The sequence below is a fragment of the Salmo trutta genome, chromosome 22 (assembly GCF_901001165.1).
Source record: "Salmo trutta chromosome 22, fSalTru1.1, whole genome shotgun sequence".
NCBI classification, from domain to species: domain Eukaryota; kingdom Metazoa; phylum Chordata; class Actinopteri; order Salmoniformes; family Salmonidae; genus Salmo; species Salmo trutta.
This window is the reverse complement of record NC_042978.1, coordinates 42,350,140-42,376,628: the sequence shown is the minus strand read 5'-3', so window position 1 is coordinate 42,376,628 and position 26,489 is coordinate 42,350,140. Positions and strand designations below refer to the sequence as shown.

Sequence of the window (26,489 nt, the reverse complement as noted above, 5' to 3'; positions counted from 1 at the left end):
GTGGGGTACAGAGATGGGGTAGTCATTTAGAAATCATGTTAACCACTATTATTGAACACAGAATGAAACCATGCAACTTATTATGGGATTTCTTAAACACACGTTTACTCCTGAACTTGTTTACGCTGGCTATAACAAAGGGAATGCTTATTGACTAAAGACATTTCAGATTTACATTTTGTATTCATTTTGAAAATGTTCTACAAGAAATTATAGGGTATTGTGTGTAGGCCAGTGACACAAAATCTAAATTTAATCCATTTCAAATTCAGGATGTTAAAGAACAAAATGTGGGAGAAGTCAAGGGGTGTGAATGTTGTCTGAAGCCACTGTAGCTATGATAGTTGTATTAGCAGTAGCTGGATGTTCCCACCACGGAGCTGGCAGGTAATTCAGCTATTCTGCTCTTCATCAGTAACACTTAGTTACTGCCTCAGGAATTCTACATCACCACCTGATAAACATACTTATACTTATAACCTCTGGGAGCTGGCTCGGGTGTGTACATGTTAGAGAGCGAGAGAGAGATGGAAAGAATGAAATAGCAATGAAGTTATTGGTTTGAGCTGAGACATGAGCTTTCAAACCCTCAGAAAACCTTAATATATCTGATTTGGACTGAGAGAAGTGAACCAGTATGTCATGATATTATGGTGTTTTCACACTTGCTCCCTTTAAGAATTGTTTTGTGAACTCAGTGCAGTTCGTTTAATTTGTTGTGCAGTGTGAACATGCCAAAGGTAGGCTAATAGAGCTTCATCAGCTGTTTATTGATGGTGGGGTTTGAATAGCGTGAGAAGATAACATGTTTGGTGAGAATCACAACATAGGGTTCGACATCTATTCTAGCTCTTAAAGGGGCCGTAGCCTACATTGGATGTTCAATTTTCAATTACAGAATGATTTATTCTCAAATCAAATAACATTTTTATTGGTCACATACATATATTTAGGAGATGTTATTGCGGGTGTAACGAAATGCTTGTGTTCCTACTGCAGCTCCAACAGTGCAGTAGTATCTAACAACGATTAACAACAATACACACACACACATCTAATATTAAAATTGTGGAATTAAGAAATATATAAATATTAGATTGAGCAATGTCGGAGTGGCATTGACTAAAATACAGTATATACATATGAGATGAGTCAAGCATTATTTAAATATTATTAAAGTGACTAGTAATTCTATTGCTATTTTTTTCTTTTAGCAATTTTCATGTTAATATGAGCTTCTGATTACATGTATGATGTCTCATAGTATGTCTCATAATTTAATGAAATGCAATCTAAACTCATCAAAAAAAAGAAACCTTTTTCAGGACCCTGTTTTTCAAATTAATTCATAAAAATCCAAATAACTTCCCAGATCTTCATTGTAAAGGGTTTAAACACTGTTTCCCATGCTTGTTCAATGAACCATAAACAATTAATGAACATGCACCTGTGGAACAGTCGTTAAGACACTAACAGCTTACAGATGGTAGGCAATTTAGGTCACAGTTATGAAAACTTAGGACACTAAAGAGGCCTTTCTACTGACTCTGAAAAACACCAAAGAAAGATGCCCAGGGTCCCTGCTCATCTGTGTGAACGTGCCTTGGGCATGCTGCAAGGAGGCATGAGGACTGCAGATGTGGCCAGGGCAATAAATTGCAATGTCCGTATTGTGAGACGCCTAAGACAGCGCTACAGGGAGACAGGATAGACAGCTGATCGTCCTCGCAGTAGCAGACCACGTGTAACAACACCTGCCCAGGATCGGTACAGCCGAACATCACACCTGCGGGACAGGTACAGGATGGCACCAACAACTGCCCGAGTTACACCAGGAATGCACAATCCCTTTATCGTTGAAGCAATGAGCGTTACACCGAGGCCTGTACTCTGGAGCAGGATCGATTTGGAGGTGGAGGGTCCGTCATGGTCTGTGGCGGTGTGTCACAGCATCATAGGACTGAGCTTATTGTCATTGAAGGCAAACTCAATGTTACAGGCAAGACATCCTCCTCCCTCATGTGGTACCCTTTCTGCAGGCTCATCCTGACATGACCCTCCAGCATGACAATGCCACCACGCACAGAACGAGTAGTATGGCTGATTTCCAGCAAGACAGGAATGTCAGTGTTCTGCCATGGCCAGCGAAGAGCCCGGATCTCAATCCCATTGAGCACGTCTGGGACCTGTTGGATCGGAGGGTGAGGGCTAGGGCCATTCCCCCCAGAAATGTCTGGGAACTTGCAGGTGCCTTGCTGGAAGAGTGGGGTAACATCTCACAGCAAGAACAGGCAAATCTGGTGCCGTCCATGAGGAAGAGATGCACTGTAGTACTTAATGCAGCTGGTGGCCACACCAGATACTGACTGTTACTTTTGATTTTGACCCGACCCCCCTTTGTTCAGGGACACATTATTCCATTTCTGTTAGTCACATGTCTGTGGAACTTGTTCAGTTTATGTCTCAGTTGTTGAATCTTATGTTCATACAAATATTTACACATAAACGCAGTTGACAGTGAGAGGACGTTTCTTTTTTTGCTGAGTTTATTAGCTTCCAAAATGTAAGTAGGTATATCTAGCTGTCTGATAACACATTCTGATTGAATGGCTTGTCCTGCACTTTTTAAAAACCCAGAGTGAATGTTGGAAAAAAGATCTGGGTTTCTTTCTAAACATAGCAATGTGAAGAGGACTCAGACCACAAAATAGGTGAAGTGAACTGGCGAAAGAGTTGAGTCCTTATTCCAAGGCAAGAGCAGTGTGAAGACAACGGAGATCTTTTGCTTCTTTTCTCTTGTTTTACCCCAGTTCACTTTAAAGAGGACTACATGTAGAAACAGCCTTACACATGGTGAGAAGAGACATTCATTTCACGCTCCTCCTGCCTGTCTGCCTCCACAAATCTGCTATCTAACCATTACCCTGTCAATGTACCAAGGCCTTCCTGGGGCTAGTTGTTTTGTATTTTGATTTAGTCCTGCTTTTCTCTCTCTAAACAGGATGTTGTTAAATACAGTACATAAGATGAAGAGTGGTGGAGTGAGTGTTTCTCTAGTCCCTCTCATTTCTCTGTCCTCCCTTCACACTCTTTCAGGTACTCGCTCCTTCACACTCTTTCAGGTACTCGCTCCTTCACACTCTTTCAGGTACTCGCTCCTTCACACTCTTTCAGGTACTCGCTCCTTCACACTCTTTCAGGTACTCGCTCTTCACACTCTTTCAGGTACTCGCTCCTTCACACTCTTTCAGGTACTCGCTCCTTCACACTCTTTCAGGTACTCGCTCCTTCACACTCTTTCAGGTACTCGCTCCTTCACACTCTTTCAGGTACTCGCTCCTTCACACTCTTTCAGGTACTCGCTCCTTCACACTCTTTCAGGTACTCGCTCCTTCACACTCTTTCAGGTACTCGCTCCTTCACACTCTTTCAGGTACTCGCTCCTTCACACTCTTTCAGGTACTCGCTCCTTCACACTCTTTCAGGTACTCGCTCCTTCACACTCTTTCAGGTACTCGCTCCTTCACACTCTTTCAGGTACTCGCTCCTTCACACTCTTTCAGGTACTCGCTCCTTTACACTCTTTCAGGTACTCGCTCCTTCACACTCTTTCAGGTACTCGCTCCTTCACACACTTTCAGGTACTCGCTCCTTCACACACTTTCAGGTACTCGCTCCTTCACACACTTTCACTTCTCCTTCTCTTCTTAAACTGTACCTCTCCATCTCTCCACCCTACTATACCCTCTCTACCCTACTATACCCTCTCTACCCTACTATACCCTCTCCATCTCTCCATGCTACTATACCCTCTCTACCCTACTATACCCTCTCCATCTCTCCACCCTACTATACCCTCTCTACCCTACTATACCCTCTCCACCCTACTATACCCTCTCTACCCTACTATACCCTCTCTACCCTACTATACCCTCTCCATCTCTCCATGCTACTATACCCTCTCTACCCTACTATACCCTCTCCATCTCTCCATCCTACTATACCCTCTCCACCCTACTATACCCTCTCTACCCTACTATACCCTCTCCATCTCTCCACCCTACTATACCCTCTCTACCCTACTATACCCTCTCCACCCTACTATACCCTCTCTACCCTACTATACCCTCTCTACCCTACTATACCCTCTCCATCTCTCCATGCTACTATACCCTCTCTACCCTACTATACCCTCTCCATCTCTCCATCCTACTATACCCTCTCCACCCTACTATACCCTCTCTACCCTACTATACCCTCTCCATCTCTCCATGCTACTATACCCTCTCTACCCTACTATACCCTCTCCATCTCTCCACCCTACTATACCCTCTCTACCCTACTATACCCTCTCCACCCTACTATACCCTCTCTCCATCTCTCCATGCTACTATACCCTCTCTACCCTACTATACCCTCTCCATCTCTCCACCCTACTATACCCTCTCTACCCTACTATACCCTCTCTACCCTACTATACCCTCTCCATCTCTCCACCCTACTATACCCTCTCTACCCTACTATACCCTCTCTACCCTACTATACCCTCTCCATCTCTCCACCCTACTATACCCTCTCTACCCTACTATACCCTCTCTACCCTGCTATACCCTCTCCATCTCTCCACCCTACTATACCCTCTCTACCCTACTATACCCTCTCTACCCTACTATACCCTCTCCATCTCTCCACCCTACTATACCCTCTCTACCCTACTATACCCTCTCTACCCTACTATACCCTCTCTACCCTACTATACCCTCTCTACCCTACTATACCCTCTCTACCCTACTATACCCTCTCCATCTCTCCACCCTACTATACCCTCTCTACCCTACTATACCCTCTCTACCCTACTATACCCTCTCCATCTCTCCACCCTACTATACCCTCTCTACCCTACTATACCCTCTCTACCCTACTATACCCTCTCTACCCTACTATACCCTCTCTACCCTACTATACCCTCTCTCCATCTCTCTACCCTACTATACCCTCTCTACCCTACTATACCCTCTCTCCATCTCTCTACCCTACTATACCCTCTCTCCATCTCTCCACCCTACTATACCCTCTCTACCCTACTATACCCTCTCTATCCTACTATACCCTCTCTCCATCTCTCCATCCTACTATACCCTCTCTCCATCTCTCCACCCTACTATACCCTCTCTCCATCTCTCCATCCTACTATACCCTCTCTCCATCTCTCCATCCTACTATACCCTCTCTCCATCTCTCCATCCTACTATACCCTCTCTCCATCTCTCCATCCTACTATACCCTCTCTCCATCTCTCCATCCTACTATACCCTCTCTCCATCTCTCCATGCTACTATACCCTCTCTACCCTACTATACCCTCTCCATCTCTCCACCCTACTATACCCTCTCTACCCTACTATACCCTCTCTACCCTACTATACCCTCTCTACCCTACTATACCCTCTCTACCTACTATACCCTCTCTACCCTACTTATACCCTCTCCATCTCTCCACCCTACTATACCCTCTCTACCCCTACTATACCATCTCTACCCTACTATACCCTCTCCCATCTCTCCACCCTACTATACCCCTCTCTACCCTACTATACCCTCTCTACCCTACTATCCCCTCTCCATCTCTCCACCCTACTATACCCTCTCTACCCTACTATACCCTCTCTACCCTACTATACCCTCTCTACCCTACTATACCCTCTCTACCCTACTATACCCTCTCTACCCTACTATACCCTCTCCATCTCTCCACCCTACTATACCCTCTCTACCCTACTATAGACCTACTCCTACGCATCCCATCTCTCCACCCCTACTATACCCTCTCTACCCTACTATACCCTCTCTACCCTACTATACCCTCTCTACCCTACTATACCCTCTCTACCCTACTATACCCTCTCTACCCTACTATACCCTCTCTACCCTACTATACCCTATCTCCATCTCTCCATCCTACTATACCCTCTCTACCCTACTATACCCTCTCTCCATCTCTCCACCCTACTATACCCTCTCCATCTCTCCACCCTACTATACCCTCTCTACCCTACTATACCCTCTCTACCCTACTATACCCTCTCTACCCTACTATACCCTCTCTACCCTACTATACCCTCTCTACCCTACTATACCCTCTCTACCCTACTATACCCTCTCTCCATCTCTCTACCCTACTATACCCCTCTCTACCCTACTATACCCTCTCTCCATCTCTCTACCCTACTATACCCTCTCTCCATCTCTCCACCCTACTATACCCTCTCTACCCTACTATACCCTCTCTATCCTACTATACCCTCTCTCCATCTCTCCATCCTACTATACCCTCTCTACCCTACTATACCCTCTCTCCATCTCTCCACCCTACTATACCCTCTCTCCATCTCTCCATCCTACTATACCCTCTCTCCATCTCTCCATCCTACTATACCCTCTCTCCATCTCTCCATCCCTACTATACCCTCTCTCCATCTCTCCATGCTACTATACCCTCTCTCCATCTCTCCATCCTACTATACCCTCTCCACCCTACTATACCCTCTCTCCATCTCTCCATCCTACTATACCCTCTCTACCCTACTATACCCTCTCTCCATCTCTCCATCCTACTATACCCTCTCTACCCCTACTATACCCTCTCTCCATCTCTCCATGCTACTATACCCTCTCCACCCTACTATACCCTCTCTCCATCTCTCCACCCTACTATACCCTCTCTCCATGCTACTATACCCTCTCTCCATCTCTCCATCCTACTATACCCTCTCTACCCTACTATACCCTCTCTCCATCTCTCCATGCTACTATACCCTCTCTCCATCTCTCCATCCTACTATACCCTCTCCACCCTACTATACCCTCTCTCCATCTCTCCATCCTACTATACCCTCTCTACCCTACTATACCCTCTCTCCATCTCTCCATGCTACTATACCCTCTCTACCCTACTATACCCTCTCTCCATCTCTCCACCCTACTATACCCTCTCTCCATCTCTCCATGCTACTATACCCTCTCTCCATCTCTCCATGCTACTATACCCTCTCCACCCTACTATACCCTCTCTCCATCTCTCCATGCTACTATACCCTCTCTACCCTACTATACCCTCTCTCCATCTCTCCACCCTACTATACCCTCTCTCCATCTCTCCATGCTACTATACCCTCTCCATCTCTCCATGCTACTATACCCTCTCTCCATCTCTCCATGCTACTATACCCTCTCTCCATCTCTCCATGCTACTATACCCTCTCCACCCTACTATACCCTCTCTCCATCTCTCCATGCTACTATACCCTCTCTCCATCTCTCCATGCTACTATACCCTCTCTACCCTACTATACCCTCTCTCCATCTCTCCATGCTACTATACCCTCTCTCCATCTCTCCATGCTACTATACCCTCTCTCCATCTCTCCATGCTACTATACCCTCTCTCCATCTCTCCATCCTACTATACCCTCTCTACCCTACTATACCCTCTCTCCATCTCTCCATCCTACTATACCCTCTCTACCCTACTATACCCTCTCTCCATCTCTCCATCCTACTATACCCTCTCTACCCTACTATACCCTCTCTCCATCTCTCCATGCTACTATACCCTCTCTCCATCTCTCCATCCTACTATACCCTCTCCACCCTACTATACCCTCTCTCCATCTCTCCATCCTACTATACCCTCTCTCCATCTCTCCATGCTACTATACCCTCTCCACCCTACTATACCCTCTCTCCATCTCTCCATGCTACTATACCCTCTCTACCCTACTATACCCTCTCTCCATCTCTCCACCCTACTATACCCTCTCTCCATCTCTCCACCCTACTATACCCTCTCTCCATCTCTCCATCCTACTATACTCTCTCTCCATCTCACCACCCTACTATACCCTCTCTCCATCTCTCCACGCTACTATACCCTCTCTCCATTTCTCCATGCTACTATACCCTCTCTCCACCATACTATTCCATCTCTCCATCCTACTATACCATCTCTCCATCCTACTATACCCTCTCTCCATCCTACTATACTATCTCTCCATCCTACTATACCCTCTCCATCTCTCTATCCTACTATACCCTCTCTCTGTCTCTCCATCCTACTATACCCTCTCTCCAGCTCTCCATCCTACTATACCCTCTCTCTACCCTACTATACCCTCTCTCCATCTCTCCATCCTACTATACCCTCTCTCTGTCTCTCCATCCTACTATACCCTCTCTCCACCCTACTATACCCTCTCTCCATCTCTCATCCTACTATACCCTCTCTCCATCCTACTATACCCTCTCTCCATCTCTCTATCCTACTATACCCTCTCTCCATCCTACTATACCCTCTCTCCATCTCTCCATCCCTACCTCTCTCCATCTCTCCATCCCTACCTCTCTCCATCTCTCCACCCCTACCTCTCTCCGTCTCTCCATCCCTACCTCTCTCCACCCCTACCTCTCTCCATCTCTCCATCCCTACCTCTCTCCATCCCTACCTCTCTCCATCCCTACCTCTCTCCATCCCTACCTCTCTCCATCCCTACCTCTCTCCATCTCTCCATCCCTACCTATCTCCATCCCTACCTCTCTCCATCTCTCCATCCCTACCTCTCTCCATCCCTACCTCTCTCCATCCCTACCTCTCTCCATCCCTACCTCTCTCCACCCCTACCTCTCTCCATCTCTCCATCCCTACCTCTCTCCATCCCTACCTCTCTCCATCCCTACCTCTCTCCATCTCTCCATCCCTACCTCTCTCCATCTCTCCACCCCTACCTCTCTCCATCTCTCCATCCCTACCTCTCTCCATCTCTCCATCTCTACCTCAGTTGACAAGAGTGCCAGCTATATGCTGCTAGATTTCTGTAGTGATGGCTGGGTTTTATCACTACTCTCCTCTATCCTCCGCCCATCTCCTCTCTTTTCCTTCATCTTCCTCATCTCTCCTCGGCAGACTCTGCTGTAGACCACCTGCTGTGAGAGACATACATTATGCAGAGCTGACTGATGGCAGTGTTAGTTTGCTGTGTGTGTGTACCTGTTTCATGTCATTGCAGCAGCACTAGGCTAGCAGCTATTGTTGCAAAGATACTTCACTGAGCTCTGCAGCTGTTTTTATGTTAGTCGTCTTACTGCAATTAGCTTACTGGCTTATTATAGACACATGAAACCACAACACAACAGTGAGGTGTTCCACCTTGATTAAGAACGTGGCTAGAAGCACAGATCTATAATCAGACCTCTCCTGGCCTGAGCTCTCCATGGTTCTGCTGTTCTAGTCACTGTGTTTCTATGTTGTTTCCTCTGGATGGACTGTGAAGGGCACAGTAACATTTCTCGCATCAGTGAGCAGCACAATGTGTAAATGTCTGCTCACAAACTCACCCACTGTCCAGGCGTACCTACCACATACTAGGGTTGGGCAATATCCAGTTTTCATACTTTTGTTTTTTGACGGTATTGACAATATCCCGGTATACCGCCCAAGCCTAACACACATTCACACACCGTCCCCCCTTTCTCCATCTCTCTCTCTCACTTACCCTCCTTGGTCAGTCACCCCAATGTAGTGTGCTGGTCTGAGCAGTGGGCAGGGAGTACTATACAGCTGTGCTGAGTGGGGTCTGGAGAGAGAGACACTCTGGGGTCAGCTGGGATGTAGTGTGCCGGTCTGAACAGTGGGCAGGGAGTTCTATACAGCTGTGCTGAGTGGGGTCTGGAGAGAGAGACACTCTGGGGTCAGCTGGGATGTAGTGTGCCGGTCTGAGCAGTGGGCAGGGAGTACTATACAGCTGTGCTGAGTGGGGTCTGGAGAGAGAGACACTGGGGTCAGCTGGGATGTAGTGTGCCGGTCTGAGCAGTGGGCAGGGAGTTCTATACAGCTGTGCTGAGTGGGGTCTGGAGAGAGAGACACTCTGGGGTCAGCTGGGATGTAGTGTGCCGGTCTGAGCAGTGGGCAGGGAGTTCTATACAGCTGTGCTGAGTGGGGTCTGGAGAGAGAGACACTCTGGGGTCAGCTGGGATGTAGTGTGCCGGTCTGAACAGTGGGCAGGGAGTTCTATACAGCTGTGCTGAGTGGGGTCTGGAGAGAGAGACACTCTGGGGTCAGCTGGGATGTAGTGTGCCGGTCTGAGCAGTGGGCAGGGAGTTCTATACAGCTGTGCTGAGTGGGGTCTGGAGAGAGAGACACTCTGGGGTCAGCTGGGATGTAGTGTGCCGGTCTGAGCAGTGGGCAGGGAGTACTATACAGCTGTGCTGAGTGGGGTCTGGAGAGAGAGACACTCTGGGGTCAGCTGGGATGTAGTGTGCCGGTCTGAGCAGTGGGCAGGGAGTACTATACAGCTGTGCTGAGTGGGGTCTGGAGAGAGAGACACTCTGGGGTCAGCTGGGATGTAGTGTGCCGGTCTGAGCAGTGGGCAGGGAGTTCTATACAGCTGTGCTGAGTGGGGTCTGGAGAGAGAGACACTCTGGGGTCAGCTGGGATGTAGTGTGCCGGTCTGAGCAGTGGGCAGGGAGTACTATACAGCTGTGCTGAGTGGGGTCTGGAGAGAGAGACACTGGGGTCAGCTGGGATGCTTTCATGGATGGGTGTGTGTGGAGCTGCTACACTGTTCCTTGAACTTGGTCTACTGTAACCTCTAACCTGATTAACTTGGTCTACTGTAACCTCTAACCTGATTAACTTGGTCTACTGTAACCTCTAACCTGATTGGAGTGAGGAGTCTTAAAGAAGCCACTTATTATTTGTTCTGTGGACTCGGAAAGAGGGAATGCGGTTGAGGAATGTAGATAGAAGAACACATTATGAGAATGATAGTGTTGTTCAACTGGCTCCAGATGTATTGGAAATCTGCTCCCGGTTCAGAGCAAACTCCCTATTGGTCATCCAATTGAATGAAATGTAGTTCCTCGGTGTGTGTGTGTTGTTGCTGTTGTTTGTAAGTGTGTGTGTGTCTCTTCTCTCCCCAGCTGTCGGACCAGTAACAGGAAGAGCCTGATTGTGACGTCCAGTACCTCTCCGACACTACCCAGACCACACTCACCACTACATGGACACCCAGGTAAGACACACACACACACAGCTTTATTTTAGTGAAATATCAGGACTTTTGGGGGAGTAAAAATGCTTGACCATTAAGAATCCTATTTTCCTTAACCCTAACCTAAACCCCAAAAACCTTAACCCTAACCTTAACCCCAAAAACCCTAACCTTAACCCCAAAAACCTTAACCCTAACCTTAACCCCAAAAACCCTAACCTTAACTCCCCAAAACATTAACCCTAACCTTAACCCCAAAAACCCTAACCTTAACTCCCCAAAACATTAACCCTAACCTTAACCCCCAAAACCCTAACCCCAAAACCGTAAACCTAACCTTAACCCCAAAACCGTTAACCTAACCCTTAAAGTGGTTTTAGCAACATAACATTTGATTAAAATCTGTTCATATACACCCCAGGAAGAATGTTCTGATAAGCGAGCACTTACATTATGGTCATTTTCACGTTTTCATAAATTCATCGAACGTTTGGGAAGGCATTTGTGCAAATTCAGTGTGGGAAAGGGGCTGTGTGTTTGGACACTTAATAGACACTGCAGTAAATAAAACCAAATAAAATAATCTGTCCAGGAACGGAGTTTACATAGACCGGTATGCCATAGCCAATCAGAGCTACAGTAAGCCAACATGCAAATAAGCAATATGCCACGTGGGCATTAGTGAAATAGCCTGCCATCATTCACTTTGAACTGGACTGTGTTTATAGACAGTAGCAACAGCGTGACTTTAGATCATTAGAACACATTTACAAAAAGCCATAAAATACACCTGAATGGATTTCTGCAAATATATACAGTGCATTCAGAAAGTATTCAGACCCCTTGACTTTTTACACATTTTGTTACGTTACAGCCTTATTCTAAAATCAATTAAATTGTGTTTTTCCCTCATCAATCTACACACAATTACCCATAATGACAAAGCAAAAACAGGTCTTGCTTCACCGTAGGGGTGGTGCCAGGTCTCCTCCAGACGTGATGCTTTGGATTCAGGCCAAAGAGTTCAATCAAACCAGAGAATCTTGTTTCTCATGGTCTGAGTACTTTAGGTGCCTTTTGGCAAACTCCAAGCGGGCTGTCATGTGCCTTTTACTGAGGAGTGGCTTCCGTCTGGCCACTCTACCATAAAGGCCTGATTGGTGGAGTGCTGCAGAGATTTATGTCCTTCTGGAAGGTTCTTCCATCTCCACAGAGGAACTCTGGAGCTCTGTCAGAGTGACCATCGGATTCTTGGTCACCTCACTGACCAAGGCCCTAATCTCCGATTGCTCAGTTTGGCCGGGCTGACAGCTCTAGGAAGAGTCTTTGTGGTTCCAAACTTCTTCCATTTAAGAATGATGGAGGCCACTGGGTTCTTGGGGACCTTCAATGCTGCAGAAATGTTTTGGTACCCTTCCCCAGATCTGTGCCTCGACACAATCCTGTCTCGGAGCTCTACAGACAATTCCTTCGAGCTTATGGCTTTGTTTTTGCTCTGACATGCACTGTCAACTGTGGGACCTTATATAGACAGGTGTGTGCCTTTCCAAGTATTTTTCAATCAATTGAATTTACCACAGGTGGACTCCAATAAAGTTGTAGAAACATCTCAAGGATGATCAAAGGAAACAGGATGCACCTGAGCTCACTTTCAAGTCTCATAGCAAAGGGTCTGAATACTTATGTAAATAAGGTTTAATTTTTTACTCTAAAAAAACATTTTTCGCTTTGTCATTATCACTGTGTAGACTGAGGATTTGTATATGTTTTTATCCATTTTATAAAAAGCTGTAAGTTAACAGAATGTGGAAAAAGTCAAGAGGTCTGAATACTTTCTGAATGCACTGTAAATACCAGAGGAGTTTTACATTTGGGGACGTCACAATCCTTTTGATCAAACAACCATGAAAATGTAGGCTCTCTCCCCCTCAGCTATGCACAACAAGATCAACAACTAACCAGAGCAAGATGAGCTAAAATCTAACGAAGGAACATTGGATAAATCCTCTAAAACATTTTCAGCTAGTTGACTGGCAGAATTGCACTGATAAACAATGGGGAATAGTAGCCTGCTCGTCCTTCTGCAGCTGGCCTGCAAATGCATGCTTGTCCCAACACACGTTTTGACAACTGAATGGGAACTTGCATGCCTGCCCGCCCATTTGATCGATGCCAAATACATTTGATTGCCAACTAAGATATATGCTAACTGTGGATAACAGTCGTTCAAGTTTAGCATAGCTAGCTAGCAAAGCGATTCACATTTCTTGCCAGCTAACCAAATAATACCTGTAGCATCTGTAGCTATAGCCAATGAAAAATGAGTCAGTCACTCACCCACTTCTCCAATGACATGACATCCTCCCAGCAGCTAGCTAGCGAGCTTGTTGATGTTAGGCAATGTGTTTTTAGCTTGCTAAATACATAGCAAGCTACATAAATGGATACGCTAGACCAGGTGTGTCAGACACAATCAGCGCATGGACCATATTGAAAAAACAACAAGGATTCTCCTGAGTGGCGAAGCGGTCTAAGGCACTGCATCGCAGTGCTAGAGGCATTCCTACAGACCCGGGTTCATTCCCGGGCTGTGTCACAACCGGCCGTAGCTGGGAGTCCCATAGGATGGCGAACAATTGGCCCAGCGTCTTTCCGGTTTAGGGAAGGGTTTGGTCAGGTGGCTTTACTTGGCTCATCGTGCTCTTGCGACTCCTTGTGGCGGGCCGGGTGCCTGCGGCTGACCTCGGTCACCAGTTGAATGGTGTTTCCTCCAACACATTGGTGCGGCTGGCTTCCGGGTTAAGCGGGCGGGTGTTAAGGAGCATGGTTTGGCGGGTCATGTTTCGGAGGAGCCGGTTGGGGAGTTGCAGTGAACAGACAAGCTCGAATTTGGGGAGAAAAAAGAGAGTAAAATAGAAAAGAGGGAAAAAAAGAAATAACCCAACAACACCACGGGCCAGGCATACTTTTCTTTCTACTTTCTTTGTATTTTTTAAAAAATGTCCTTTTATAATGTACACAGGATTTTAACATATTAAAACTAAATAGTAAAATAATATTTGTAAAGTATGTAATAATGCCACATAACAAAAATGTAGCTGTCTTTGTTTTACACTGCATGGATCACCAGTGTAGCTATCTTTGTTTTACACTGCATGGATCACCAGTGTAGCTATCTTTGTTTTACACTGCATGGATCACCAGTGTAGCTATCTTTGTTTTACACTGCATGGATCACCAGTGTAGCTATCTTTGTTTTACACTGCATGGATCACCAGTGTAGCTATCTTTGTTTTACACTGCATGGATCACCAGTGTAGCTATCTTTGTTTTACACTGCATGGATCACCAGTGTAGCTATCTTTGTTTTACACTGCATGGATCACCAGTGTAGCTATCTTTGTTTTACACTGCATGGATCACCAGTGTAGCTATCTTTGTTTTACACTGCATGGATCACCAGTGTAGCTATCTTTGTTTTACACTGCATGGATCACCAGTGTAGCTATCTTTGTTTTACACTGCATGGATCACCAGTGTGGTTGAATGTATGGTCCACTCAACATGTTGCTGTAATAGGCCTGCCTACATTTTTCTCTTTTACATGGTGTTTTGTTGCAGGTTTTGGTTATTAATTGACATGCTTTGAAACCTGAAGCCAGACTGCAACATTTGAGTAGCCTAGCTAGGACTGTGGCATGTGTCTGTACACTGTCCCTCCGCTGCACGATGTAAACAAGACACACGCAAGCAGCGCAATTGAAGTTGAATTCACCGATGCGAGCGCATCAGGCTGTAATTTCATGAAGTTCAGGAGATGACTCAACTTTTGACTCATTTATACTCGCTTGTGTGTCCAATTCAACCCACAGGCCTTGTGTTTGACACACGTGCGCTAGCCTATTAGCCACGTTATGACTGACTTGCTAGTTTGATTGTATTGATATTCCCAGCCTTAGTTACACTTGTCCGTTTTTTTGTTCAAAATATGGAGTTATTGAAACTGAATCAGTGCATCCCAAATGAAATGTATCGTGCATTGAACTGCATCCATGTATCAGTCATTGAACTGCATCCTTGTATCGTGCATTGAACTGCATCCTTGTATCATGCTTTGAACTGCATCCTTGTATCATGCATTGAACTGCATCCTTGTATCATGCTTTGAACTGCATCCTTGTATCAGGCCTTGAACTGCATCCGTGTATAGTGCATTGAACTGCATCCTTGTATCATGCTTTGAACTGCATCCTTGTATCGTGCATTGAACTGCATCCTTGTATCGTGCATTGAACTGCATCCTTGTATCATGCTTTGAACTGCATCCTTGTATCGTGCATTGAACTGCATCCTTGTATCATGCATTGAACTGCATCCTTGTATCGTGCATTGAACTGCATCCTTGTATCGTGCATTGAACTGCATCCTTGTATCGTGCATTGAACTGCATCCTTGTATCGTGCATTGAACTGCATCCTTGTATCGTGCATTGAACTGCATCTGTGTATTCTGCCAACAATGCCTTACTGTACGTGATATAACCTATTTTTAAAACCTCTTCTAAAGTTGGTTTTGAAGCATAAACTGGGATTTTTATATTTTTGACTGATATTATAATTATCTATTTGTTTCATATCTGCAAAGTAGTAAAAATGCAGTCAGTTCCACTTTATGCTCAAAATAGCATTTGAACAAATTCAGGATGTGAAAAAAGTTATTATTTTCCTATCTTATCAGACTATTTGGGTGTATTGTTGGGACATTGGGGTCCCAATAAGGTAGGAAAACAAGTACACACACTCACTCACTCACACAATGGATCTGACGAACCCTCATCAAACATGTAGTCTTTCTCTAGTCTTTTCTAAGCTAAAGTTAATATCTTCCAAGCCCATCCACTGCAGTTCATCACCGCATGCCGTTTCTATCAGGGGGGTTTACAGCAGAAAACTCCACCTGGTCTTCCAGAAAATATAGTATCACATACGACCCAATTAGAACATAGAATACACACAGAGCTCTGCACCGTCAGGGACTGGAGGCTCTGCTGTTCTGTGACATTAGTGTCTGTCTGTCTGTCTGCGCGCACGGGCAGAGAGCCGGAACCACTGCATGTGGAGACAACAGTTCCATGACATGGCAAAGTGCCAACACAGCATGGATCCACTCAGCAAGCCACATATACAGAGTACTCACACCCATAATCCATACAGAGTACTCACACCGTACAGAGTACTCGCACCCATAATCCATACAGAGTACCCGCACCGTACAGAGTACCCGCACCGTACAGAGTACCCGCACCGTACAGAGTACCCGCACCGTACAGAGTACCCGCACCGTACAGAGTACCCGCACCGTACAGAGTACCCGCACCGTACAGAGTACCCGCACCGTACAGAGTACCCGCACCGTACAGAGTACCCGCACCGTACAGAGTCCCCGCACCGTACAGAGTCCCCGCACCGTACAGAGTCCCCGCACCGTACAGAGTCCCCGTACAGAGTCCCCGCACCGTACAGAGTCCCCGCACCGTACAGAGTACTCGCACCGTACAGAGTAGAGGTCGGCCGATTATGCCTTTTCGATGCCGATTATTGGAGGACCAAAAAAGCCGATACCAATTATTCAGCCGATTTAAAAAAAAATTAAAATAATAATAATAATAAAAAAATTTAAAATACTTTCTAAAATGAGAATAATAAATAAGTAAATAAATAAAAAAAAATTATTTGTAATAATGACAATTACAACAATACTGAATGAACACTTATTTTAACTTAATATAATACATCAATAAAATCAATTTAGCCTCAAATAAATAATGAAACATGTTCAATTTGGTTTAAATAATGCAAAAACAAAGTGTTGGAGAAGAAAGTAAAAGTACAATATGTGCCATGTAAAAAAGCTAAAGTTTAAGTTCCTTGCTCAGAACATATGAAAGCTGGTGGTTCCTTTTAACATGAGTCTTCAATATTCCCAGGTAAGACATTTTAGGTTGTAGTTATTATAGGAATTATAGGACTATTTCTCTCTATATGATTTGTATTTCATATACCTTTGACTATTGGATGTTCTTATAGGCACTTTAGTATTGCCAGTGTAACAGTATAGCTTCCGTCCCTCTCCTCGCTCCTACCTGGGCTCGAACCAGGAACACATCGACAACAGCCACCCTCGAAGCAGCGTTACCCATGCAGAGCAAGGGGAACAACCACTCCAAGTCTCAAAGCGAGTGACGTTTGAAACGCTATTAGCGCACACCCGCTAACTAGCTAGCCATTTCACATCGGTTACACCAGCCTAATCTTGGGAGTTGACAGGCTTGAAGTCATAAACAGCGCAATGCATTGCGAAGGGCTGCTGGCAAATGCACGAAAGTGCTGTTTGAATGAACACTTATGAGCCTGCTGCTGCCTACCACCGCTCAGTCAGACTGCTCTATCAAATCATAGACTTAATTATAATATAATAACACACAGAAATACGAGCCTTAGGTCATTAATATGGTCGAATCCGGAAACTATCATCTCGAAAACAAAACGTTTTTCCTGTCAGTGAAATACGGAACCGTTCCGTATTTTACCGAACGGGTGGCATCCCTAAGTGTAAATATTCCTGTTACATTGCCCAACCTTCAATGTTATGTCATAATTACGTAAAATTCTGGCAAATTAGTTTGCAACGAGCCAGGCGGCCCAAACTGTTGCATATACCGTGACTCTGCGTGCAATGAACGCAAAATGACACAATTTCACCTGGTTAATATTGCCTGCTAACCTGGATTTCTTTTAGCTAAATATGCAGGTTTAAAAATATATACTTCTGTGTATTGATTTTAAGAAAGGCATTGATGTTTATGGTTAGGTACAGTCGTGCAACGATTGTGTTTTTTTCGCAAATGCGCTTTTGTTAAATCATCCCCCGTTTGGCGAAGTTGGCTGTCTTTGTTAGGAAGAAATAGTCTTCACAGTTCGCAACGAGCCAGGCGGCCCAAACTGCTGCATATACCCTGACTCTGTTTGGAAGAGAAGTGACACATTTTCCCTAGTTAAAAGAAATTCATGTTAGCAGGCAATATTTACTAAATATGCAGGTTTAAAAATATATACTTGTCTATTGATTTTAAGAAAGGCATTGATGTTTATGGTTGGAGCAATGTGTACCTAAGCGATTATATGCAACGCAGGACAGGCTAGATAAACTAGTACTATCATCAACCATGTGTAGTTAACTAGTGATTATGATTGATTGATTGTTTTTTATAAGATAAGTTTAACGCTAGCTAGCAACTTACCTTGGCTTCTTACTGCATTCGTGTAACAGGCAGGCTCCTCGTGGAGTGCAATGTAAAGCAGGTGGTTAGAGCGTTGGACTAGTTAACCGTAAGGTTGCAAGATTGAATCCCCGAGCTGACAAGGTAAAAATCTGTCATTCTGCCCCTGAACAAGAACCCACCGTTCCTAGGCCGTCATGGAAAATAAGAATGTGTTCTTAACTGACTTGCCTAGTTAAATAAAGGTCTAAAAAAAAAAATTAAATATATATATTAAAATTAAAAAGAATCGGCCAAATCAGCGTCCAAAAATACTGATTGTTATCGGTCCTAATTGGCCCTAATCGGCCATTCCAATTAATCAGTCGATCTCTAGTACAGAGTACTCGCACCGTACAGAGTACATACTCGCACCGTACAGAGTACTCGTACCATACAGAGTACTCGCACCCATAATCCATACAGAGTTCTCGCACAGTACAGAGTACTCGCACCGTACAGAGTACTCGCACCGTACAGAGTACTCACACACATACAGTACATAGTGTTCACTGGTTGTGTAATCGGAGTCAGTGTTATCTAACTGTGTGTGTGTGTGTGTGTGTGTGTGTGTGTGTGTGTGTGTGTGTGTGTGTGTGTGTGTGTGTGTGTGTGTGTGTGTTCGTTTTTTTGTCTCCATTCAAGTGTGTCTCCAGCCCTGATGCAGCAGCCTAATGTAATCTGACAGGTTTAGGTGAATGCTCTGACAGCTTGCAAAGCTACACACACACCCCTCTTCCAAAGACAGAAATCATGAGAGGTAGAGAGAAGAGGAGAGAAAATGGTGGGATAGGATGAAAGGAGCGAGAGAGAGACAGGCGGACAGGAAATCACAACACTGTGTCAACACGGGGGCTACGGCCTTGCTTTCTTATTGGTGGATCAAGTTGAGCCAGCTGACATTTACTGAGATGTAATCACAACCATCTAATTTCCTCAACAGGAAATAATGAAACTGAATAGCCTGTCAATCACACACACACACATAAAGGCTGGAAGTGTGGTCTCTTGGCTCAAAAGGCTCTCTGATCACAGCACTCTGAGACAAGATGTTCTTGTGTAACTTTTCTGTGTCACGATGCTGCTCTTACCCACACGCACATACACACACATAAAAGGGATGCCGTGTCCCAGGAAACCAGATAATGCTTTGTAAAAGTCTCTGTCACCATAGTGGCTCCAGACTCTAATCGCATTCACTACTTATCTCCCCCTGGGTAGGGCTCATATGAACTGAGTTCTGAAGAGAGAGGGGGGGGGGGGGGGGAGAGAGAGGGAAGGGGGGAGAGAGAGAGAGAGAGGGGTTGAGAATAACAGAGAGAACATATAGGGACAGAGAGGACATAGACACTGAAGAGGAGAGGAAGAGAGTAGAGAGAAATGCCAGCACACAGGAACAATAGGGAGTGACGCCAATGGAGTGTAAGAATGCAGAAAAGAGAGTAACAGAGAGAATATATACGGACAGAGAGACACTGAGACAAACGAGGAGAGAGCAGATTTGAGGGAGAGACAGGCGGACTGCTCTCAGCGTCTCTTCCTACTGATGGTTTTGTGGCTGCTGGGAACTGGCAGGTCGTGAGCAGCATCCATAATCAACACAGTGGTATTTCCCTCCCTCTCTATCTCTCTCTTTCTCTCTATGCCCTTCAGTTGACTGTTTCTGCCCAGAAAGATGCTGTGGCTATTGTTACCGTGGCAACAGACCTAGTACCAGTTTCAGTCTCTGCCCCATCTGGCTGCCCCTCTGCCATACCAGCTGTGTGCCAACCTTGGGGAACATTAACAGCTAACTAACTACAACACAATTAAGATAATGATCAATGAGAGTCCCCCAATTCCCCCAAAACCAGTTATACCTTCCCTATACAAGTCTAAGATTCTACATATGCGAGACATTTGTAGTATACTGAAATTAGCGAATTCCTGCCAAAGGCCATTTTGAATAGCTGAAGGCTTCATAAAAGGGTGATAGCTTTGAGAGAGCAGTAGTGTTATTTTGTGCTGCTGCAGTAAAATAATTTGTCTCCTGAGACGTATACAGATTAGAGATGCAACGGTACACAGTATGTTATCGAACCGTTCATTACGCCCCCTACAGTTCAATACGCACACGTGAACCGCGCGATTACGATATGCCTGTCATTTTCCTAGAATTTCCTAAACCTGCTTATTGCGCTGCAGACTACACACACGTTGTACATTCAGATCCACAGAACCAGACGTGCAGCTTGTGGCTGTTAGGGGTCTCCTGAGGGCTGACAGACTTTACTCCACAGCAATGTCTCAAAATGTGGCAACCGCAGTGACCGCAACCCCCTCCCCCTTAAACAACCAATGGATGATTTGGAATGACATCTCAGTAGGAAACCTCCCTAAAGGGGCCCCATGAAGAGAGGGGAAACTAAATCCGCTGTGTGGGAACATTTTGGATTCAGCATTCAATACGATGACGAGGTTAAGAAGACCGTAAACATACAAAGTACAGTTTGCAAGCATTGCTTTGCCACTGTGGGCTACTCCAGTGGAAACAAGGTGTCATTTAGGTGGTGGAGCTGGAGCATTGAGAGTCCACTCGTTAGTGAAAACACAACAATCTCTTGCTGCTGCCTTCCAACAACAATTTGCGACAAATTCAGAAAAACATAAAGACATAACGGAAGCAGTGGGAGTATTCATAGCCACGATTTGCAGCCCTATTCGGTGGTTATTGACTCGGGATTTCGTCACCTGATTTAAAAAAATTGTCCCCTCCCGCACACATTTCAGCAGCAAAGAAATTCCCAAACTCTATGAAACATAACAGAGAGAAATGGAAAAGGAATTGACACAGACACCCTATCTAGCTCTCTCCTCTGATAGTTGGACCTCCAGAGCAACTCAAAGCTATCTCTCTGAAGGTTCACTATGTACTGGAAGCTATCTCTCTGAAGGTTCACTATGTACTGGAAGCTATCTCTCTGAAGGTTCACTATGTACTGGAAGCTACCTCACTGTGACGGTTCACTATGTAGTGGAAGCTATCTCTCTGTGACGTTCACTATGTACTGGAAGCTACCTCACTGTGACGGTTCACTATGTAGTGGAAGCTATCTCTCTGTGACGTTCACTATGTACTGGAAGCTACCTCACTGTGACGGTTCACTATGTACTGGAAGCTATCTCTCTCTGAAGGTTCACTATGTACTGGAAGCTATCTCTCTGAAGGTTCACTGTGTACTGGAAGCTACCTCTCGGAAGGTTCACTATGTACTGGAAGCTACCTCTCGGAAGGTTCACTATGTACTGGAAGCTACCTCTCTGTGACGTTCACTATGTACTGGAAGCTACCTCACAGTGACGGTTCACTATGTACTGGAAGCTATCTCTCTCTGAAGGTTCACTATGTACTGGAAGCTATCTCTCTGAAGGTTCACTATGTACTGGAAGCTACCTCACTGTGACATTCACTATGTACTGGAAGCTACCTCACTGTGATGGTTCACTATGTACTGGAAGCTATCTCTCTCTGAAGGTTCACTATGTACTGGAAGCTATCTCTCTGTGACATTCACTATGTACTGGAAGCTACCTCACTGTGATGGTTCACTATGTACTGGAAGCTATCTCTCTGTGACGTTCACTATGTACTGGAAGCTATCTCTCTGTGACGTTCACTATGTACTGGAAGCTACCTCACTGTGACGGTTCACTATGTACTGGAAGCTATCTCTCTGTGACGTTCACTATGTACTGGAAGCTATCTCTCTGTGACGTTCACTATGTACTGGAAGCTACCTCACTGTGACGGTTCACTATGTACTGGAAGCTACCTCACTGTGATGGTTCACTATGTACTGGAAGCTACCTCACTGTGACGGTTCACTATGTACTGGAAGCTATCTCTCTGTGACGTTCACTATGTACTGGAAGCTATCTCTCTGTGACGTTCACTATATACTGGAAGCTACCTCACTGTGACGGTTCACTATGTACTGGAAGCTACCTCACTGTGACGGTTCACTATGTACTGGAAGCTACCTCACTGTGATGGTTCACTATGTACTGGAAGCTACCTCACTGTGATGGTTCACTATGTACTGGAAGCTATCTCTCTGTGACGGTTCACTATGTACTGGATTGGAAGATGAAGAGCTTCAGGTTGTCAAAGCTAAGAAGCACTTTTAATTTGAATGTTTTTCTCCCCTTGATTTCATACAGTAGAGACAGAAACCAGGCCTAGTCAGTCATGCTGCCATTTTTCAGAATGGAAAGTTTTATTTGTCTATAGGCAAAATAAAGATTTCATTATTTAAAGGGTGATGTGTTTCAATTTTTTTCTTAAATATAAAAATACCGTACTGTTACCATGACCCACAAAGTGTGATACATACCGAACCGTGGCCCACTGTACCGTTGCATCCCTAATACAGATATAGTTATGATCCTACTGTTAGTTGTGTGATGCTGTCTGGCTGGCAGAGTTTTAAAGCAGTGTTCTGATACCTCATCACTCACTCTATGTGGAGGAGAGGTGTTCTGATACCTCATCACAATGTGGAGGAGAGGTGTTCTGATACCTCATCACAATGTGGAGGAGAGGTGTTCTGATACCTCATCACAATGTGGAGGAGAGGTGTTCTGATACCTCATCACAATGTGGAGGAGAGGTGTTCTGATACCTCATCACTATGTGGAGGAGAGGTGTTCTGATACCTCATCACTATGTGGAGGAGCGGTGTTCTGATACCTCATCACAGTGTGGAGGAGAGGTGTTCTGATACCTCATCACAGTGTGGAGGAGAGGTGTTCTGATACCTCATCACAATGTGGAGGAGAGGTGTTCTGATACCTCATCACAATGTGGAGGAGAGGTGTTCTGATACCTCATCACAATGTGGAGGAGAGGTGTTCTGATACTTCATCACAATGAGAGTTGTAGCCCTGTCAATCATCCACAAAACAGTTGACGTTCACACAGCTCAAATGTTAACTTCCTACCACATACAGACAGACCTATTGGAGTGTGTTGCCCTTCTTCCCTCATTCAGTCAGTACATCAAATCAAATGTATTTATATAGCCCTTCTTACATCAGCTGATAAGTGCTGTACAGAAATCCAGCCTAAAACCCCAAACAGCAAGCAATGCAGGTGTAGAAGCACGGTGGCTAGGAAAAACTCCCTAGAAAGGTCAAAACCTAGGAAGAAACCTAGAGAGGAATCAGGCATTGAGGGGTGGCCAGTCCTCTTCTTGCTGTGCCAGGTGGAGATCATAACAGAACATGGCCAAGATGTTCAAATGTTCATAAATGACCAGCATGGTCAAATAATAATAATCACAGTGGTTGTCGAGGGTACAACAGGTCAGCACCTCAGGAGTAAATGTCAGTTGGCTTTTCAAAGCCGATCATTGAGAGTATCTCTACCGCTCCTGCTGTCTCTAGAGAGTTAAAAACAGCAGGTCTGGGACAGGTAGCACGTCCGGTGAACAGCTCAGGGTTCCATAGCCGCAGGCAGAACAGTTGAAACTGGAGCAGCAGCACGGCCAGGTGGACTGGGGACAGCAAGGAGTCATCATGCCAGGTAGTCCTGAGGCATGGTCCTAGGGCTCAGGTCCTCCGAGAGAAAGAGAGAATTAGAGAGAGCATACTTAAATTCACACAGGACACCGGATAAGACAGGAGAAATACAACAGATATAACAGACTAACCCTATCCCCCCGACACACAAACTACTGCAGCATAAATACTGGAGACAGGAGACACTGTAGCCCCATCCGATGATACCCCCGGACAGGGCTGTTATAGCTGTTAGTCAGCCAGTCATTTACATTTACATTTTAGTCATTTAGCCGACGCTCTTATCCAGAGCGACTTACAGTAGTGAATGCATACATTTCATACAATTTCATACATATCATAAAAAATTTTCTGTGCTGGCCCCCCGTGGGAATCGAACCCACAACCCTGGTGTTGCAAACACCATGCTCTACCAACTGAGCTACAGGGAAAAGTCAGTCCTTATAGCTGATAGTCAGCCAGTTAGTCCCTCTACATCTGCATGGCTTTCTTTCTGGGGGTTTAGGCTCGGTTTCTGTATAAGCACTTTGTGACAATTGCGGTTGTAAAAAAGGCTCTATAAATAAATGTGATTGAATTTGATTGATATAGCTGATAGCCAGTCAGTCCCTATAGCTGATAGTCAGTCATCCAGTCAGTCCCTATAGCTGATAGTCAACCAGCCAGTCAGTCCCTATAGCTGATAGTCAGTCATCCAGTCAGTCCCTATAGCTGATAGTCAGTCATCCAGTCAGTCAGTCCCTATAGCTGATAGTCAGTCATCCAGTCAGTCCCTATAGCTGATAGTCAGCCAGTCCCTATAGCTGATAGTCAGTCATCCAGTCAGTCCCTACAGCTGATAGTCAACCAGCCAGTCAGTCCCTATAGCTGATAGTCAGCCAGCCAGTCAGTCCCTATAGCTGATAGTCAGTCAGTCCCTATAGCTGATAGTCAGTCAGTCCCTATAGCTGATAGTCAGTCAGTCCCTATAGCTGATAGTCAGTCAGTCCCTATAGCTGATAGTCAGTCAGTCCCTATAGCTGATAGTCAGTCAGTCCCTATAGCTGATAGTCAACCAGCCAGTCAGTCCCTATAGCTGATTGTCAACAAGCCAGTCAGTCCCTATAGCTGATTGTCAACCAGCCAGTCAGTCCCTATAGCTGATAGTCAACCAGTCAGTCATCCAGTCAGTCCCTATAGCTGATAGTCAACCAGCCAGTCAGTCCCTATAGCTGATAGTCAGTCATCCAGTCAGTCCCTATAGCTGATAGTCAGTCATCCAGTCAGTCAGTCCCTATAGCTGATAGTCAGTCATCCAGTCAGTCCCTATAGCTGATAGTCAGCCAGTCCCTATAGCTGATAGTCAGTCATCCAGTCAGTCCCTACAGCTGATAGTCAACCAGCCAGTCAGTCCCTATAGCTGATAGTCAGCCAGCCAGTCAGTCCCTATAGCTGATAGTCAGTCAGTCCCTATAGCTGATAGTCAGTCAGTCCCTATAGCTGATAGTCAGTCAGTCCCTATAGCTGATAGTCAGTCAGTCCCTATAGCTGATAGTCAGTCAGTCCCTATAGCTGATAGTCAACCAGCCAGTCAGTCCCTATAGCTGATTGTCAACAAGCCAGTCAGTCCCTATAGCTGATTGTCAACCAGCCAGTCAGTCCCTATAGCTGATAGTCAACCAGCCAGTCAGTCAGTCAGTCCCTACAGCTGATAGTCAGCCAGCCAGTCAGTTCCTATAGCTGATAGTCAGCCAGCCAGTCAGTTCCTATAGCTGATAGTCAGCCAGTCAGTCAGTGCCTATAGCTAATAGTCAGCCAGTGAGTCAGTCCCTATAGCTGACAGTCAGCAAGCCAGTCAGTCCCTATTGCTGATAGTCAGCCAGCCATTCAGTCAGTCCCTATAGCTGATTGTCAGCTAGCCAGTCAGTCCCTATAGCTGATAGTCAGCCAGCCAGTCAGTCCCTATAGCTGATAGTCAGCCAGTCAGTCCCTATAGTTGGTAGTCAGCCAGTCAGTCAGTCCCTATAGCTGATAGTCAGTCAGTCCCTATAGCTGATAGTCAGTCAGTGCCTATAGCTGATAGTCTGCCAGCCAGTCAGTCCCTATAGCTGATAGTCAGCCAGTCCCTATAGCTGATAGTCAGCCAGCCAGTCAGTCATTCCCTATAGCTGATAGTCAGCCAGCCAGTCAGTCCCTACAGCTGATAGTCAGCCAGCCAGTCAGTCCCTATAGCTGATAGTCAGTCAGTCCCTATAGCTGATAGTCAGTCAGTCACTATAGCTGATAGTCAGCCAGCCAATCAGTCCCTATAGCTGATAGTTAGCCAGCCAGTCAGTCCCTATAGCTGATAGCCAGCCAGCCAGTCAGTCAGTCCCTATAGCTGATAGTCAGCCAGCCAGTCAGTCCCTATAGCTGATAGTCAGCCAGCCAGTCAGTCAGTCCCTATAGCTGATAGTCAGCCAGCCAGTCAGTCCTTATAGTGAATAGTCAGCCAGTCAGTCAGTCAGTCCCTGTAGCTAATAGTCAGCCAGCCAGCCAGTCAGTCAGTCCCTATAGCTGATAGTCAGCCAGCCATTCAGTCCCTATAGC

The 26,489-nt window shown here is 45.5% G+C and overlaps 1 protein-coding gene across 1 annotated transcript in view; it reads left to right on the top strand.

The window, feature by feature from the left end:
* The window catches only part of mast2 (microtubule associated serine/threonine kinase 2), a 307,698-nt gene that overhangs the window by 216,819 nt on the left and 64,390 nt on the right, over nt 1-26,489 (top strand). Inside the window, 1 exon segment of the mRNA XM_029708046.1 lies at nt 10,974-11,065. Coding sequence (XP_029563906.1) covers nt 10,974-11,065 — 92 coding nt within the window.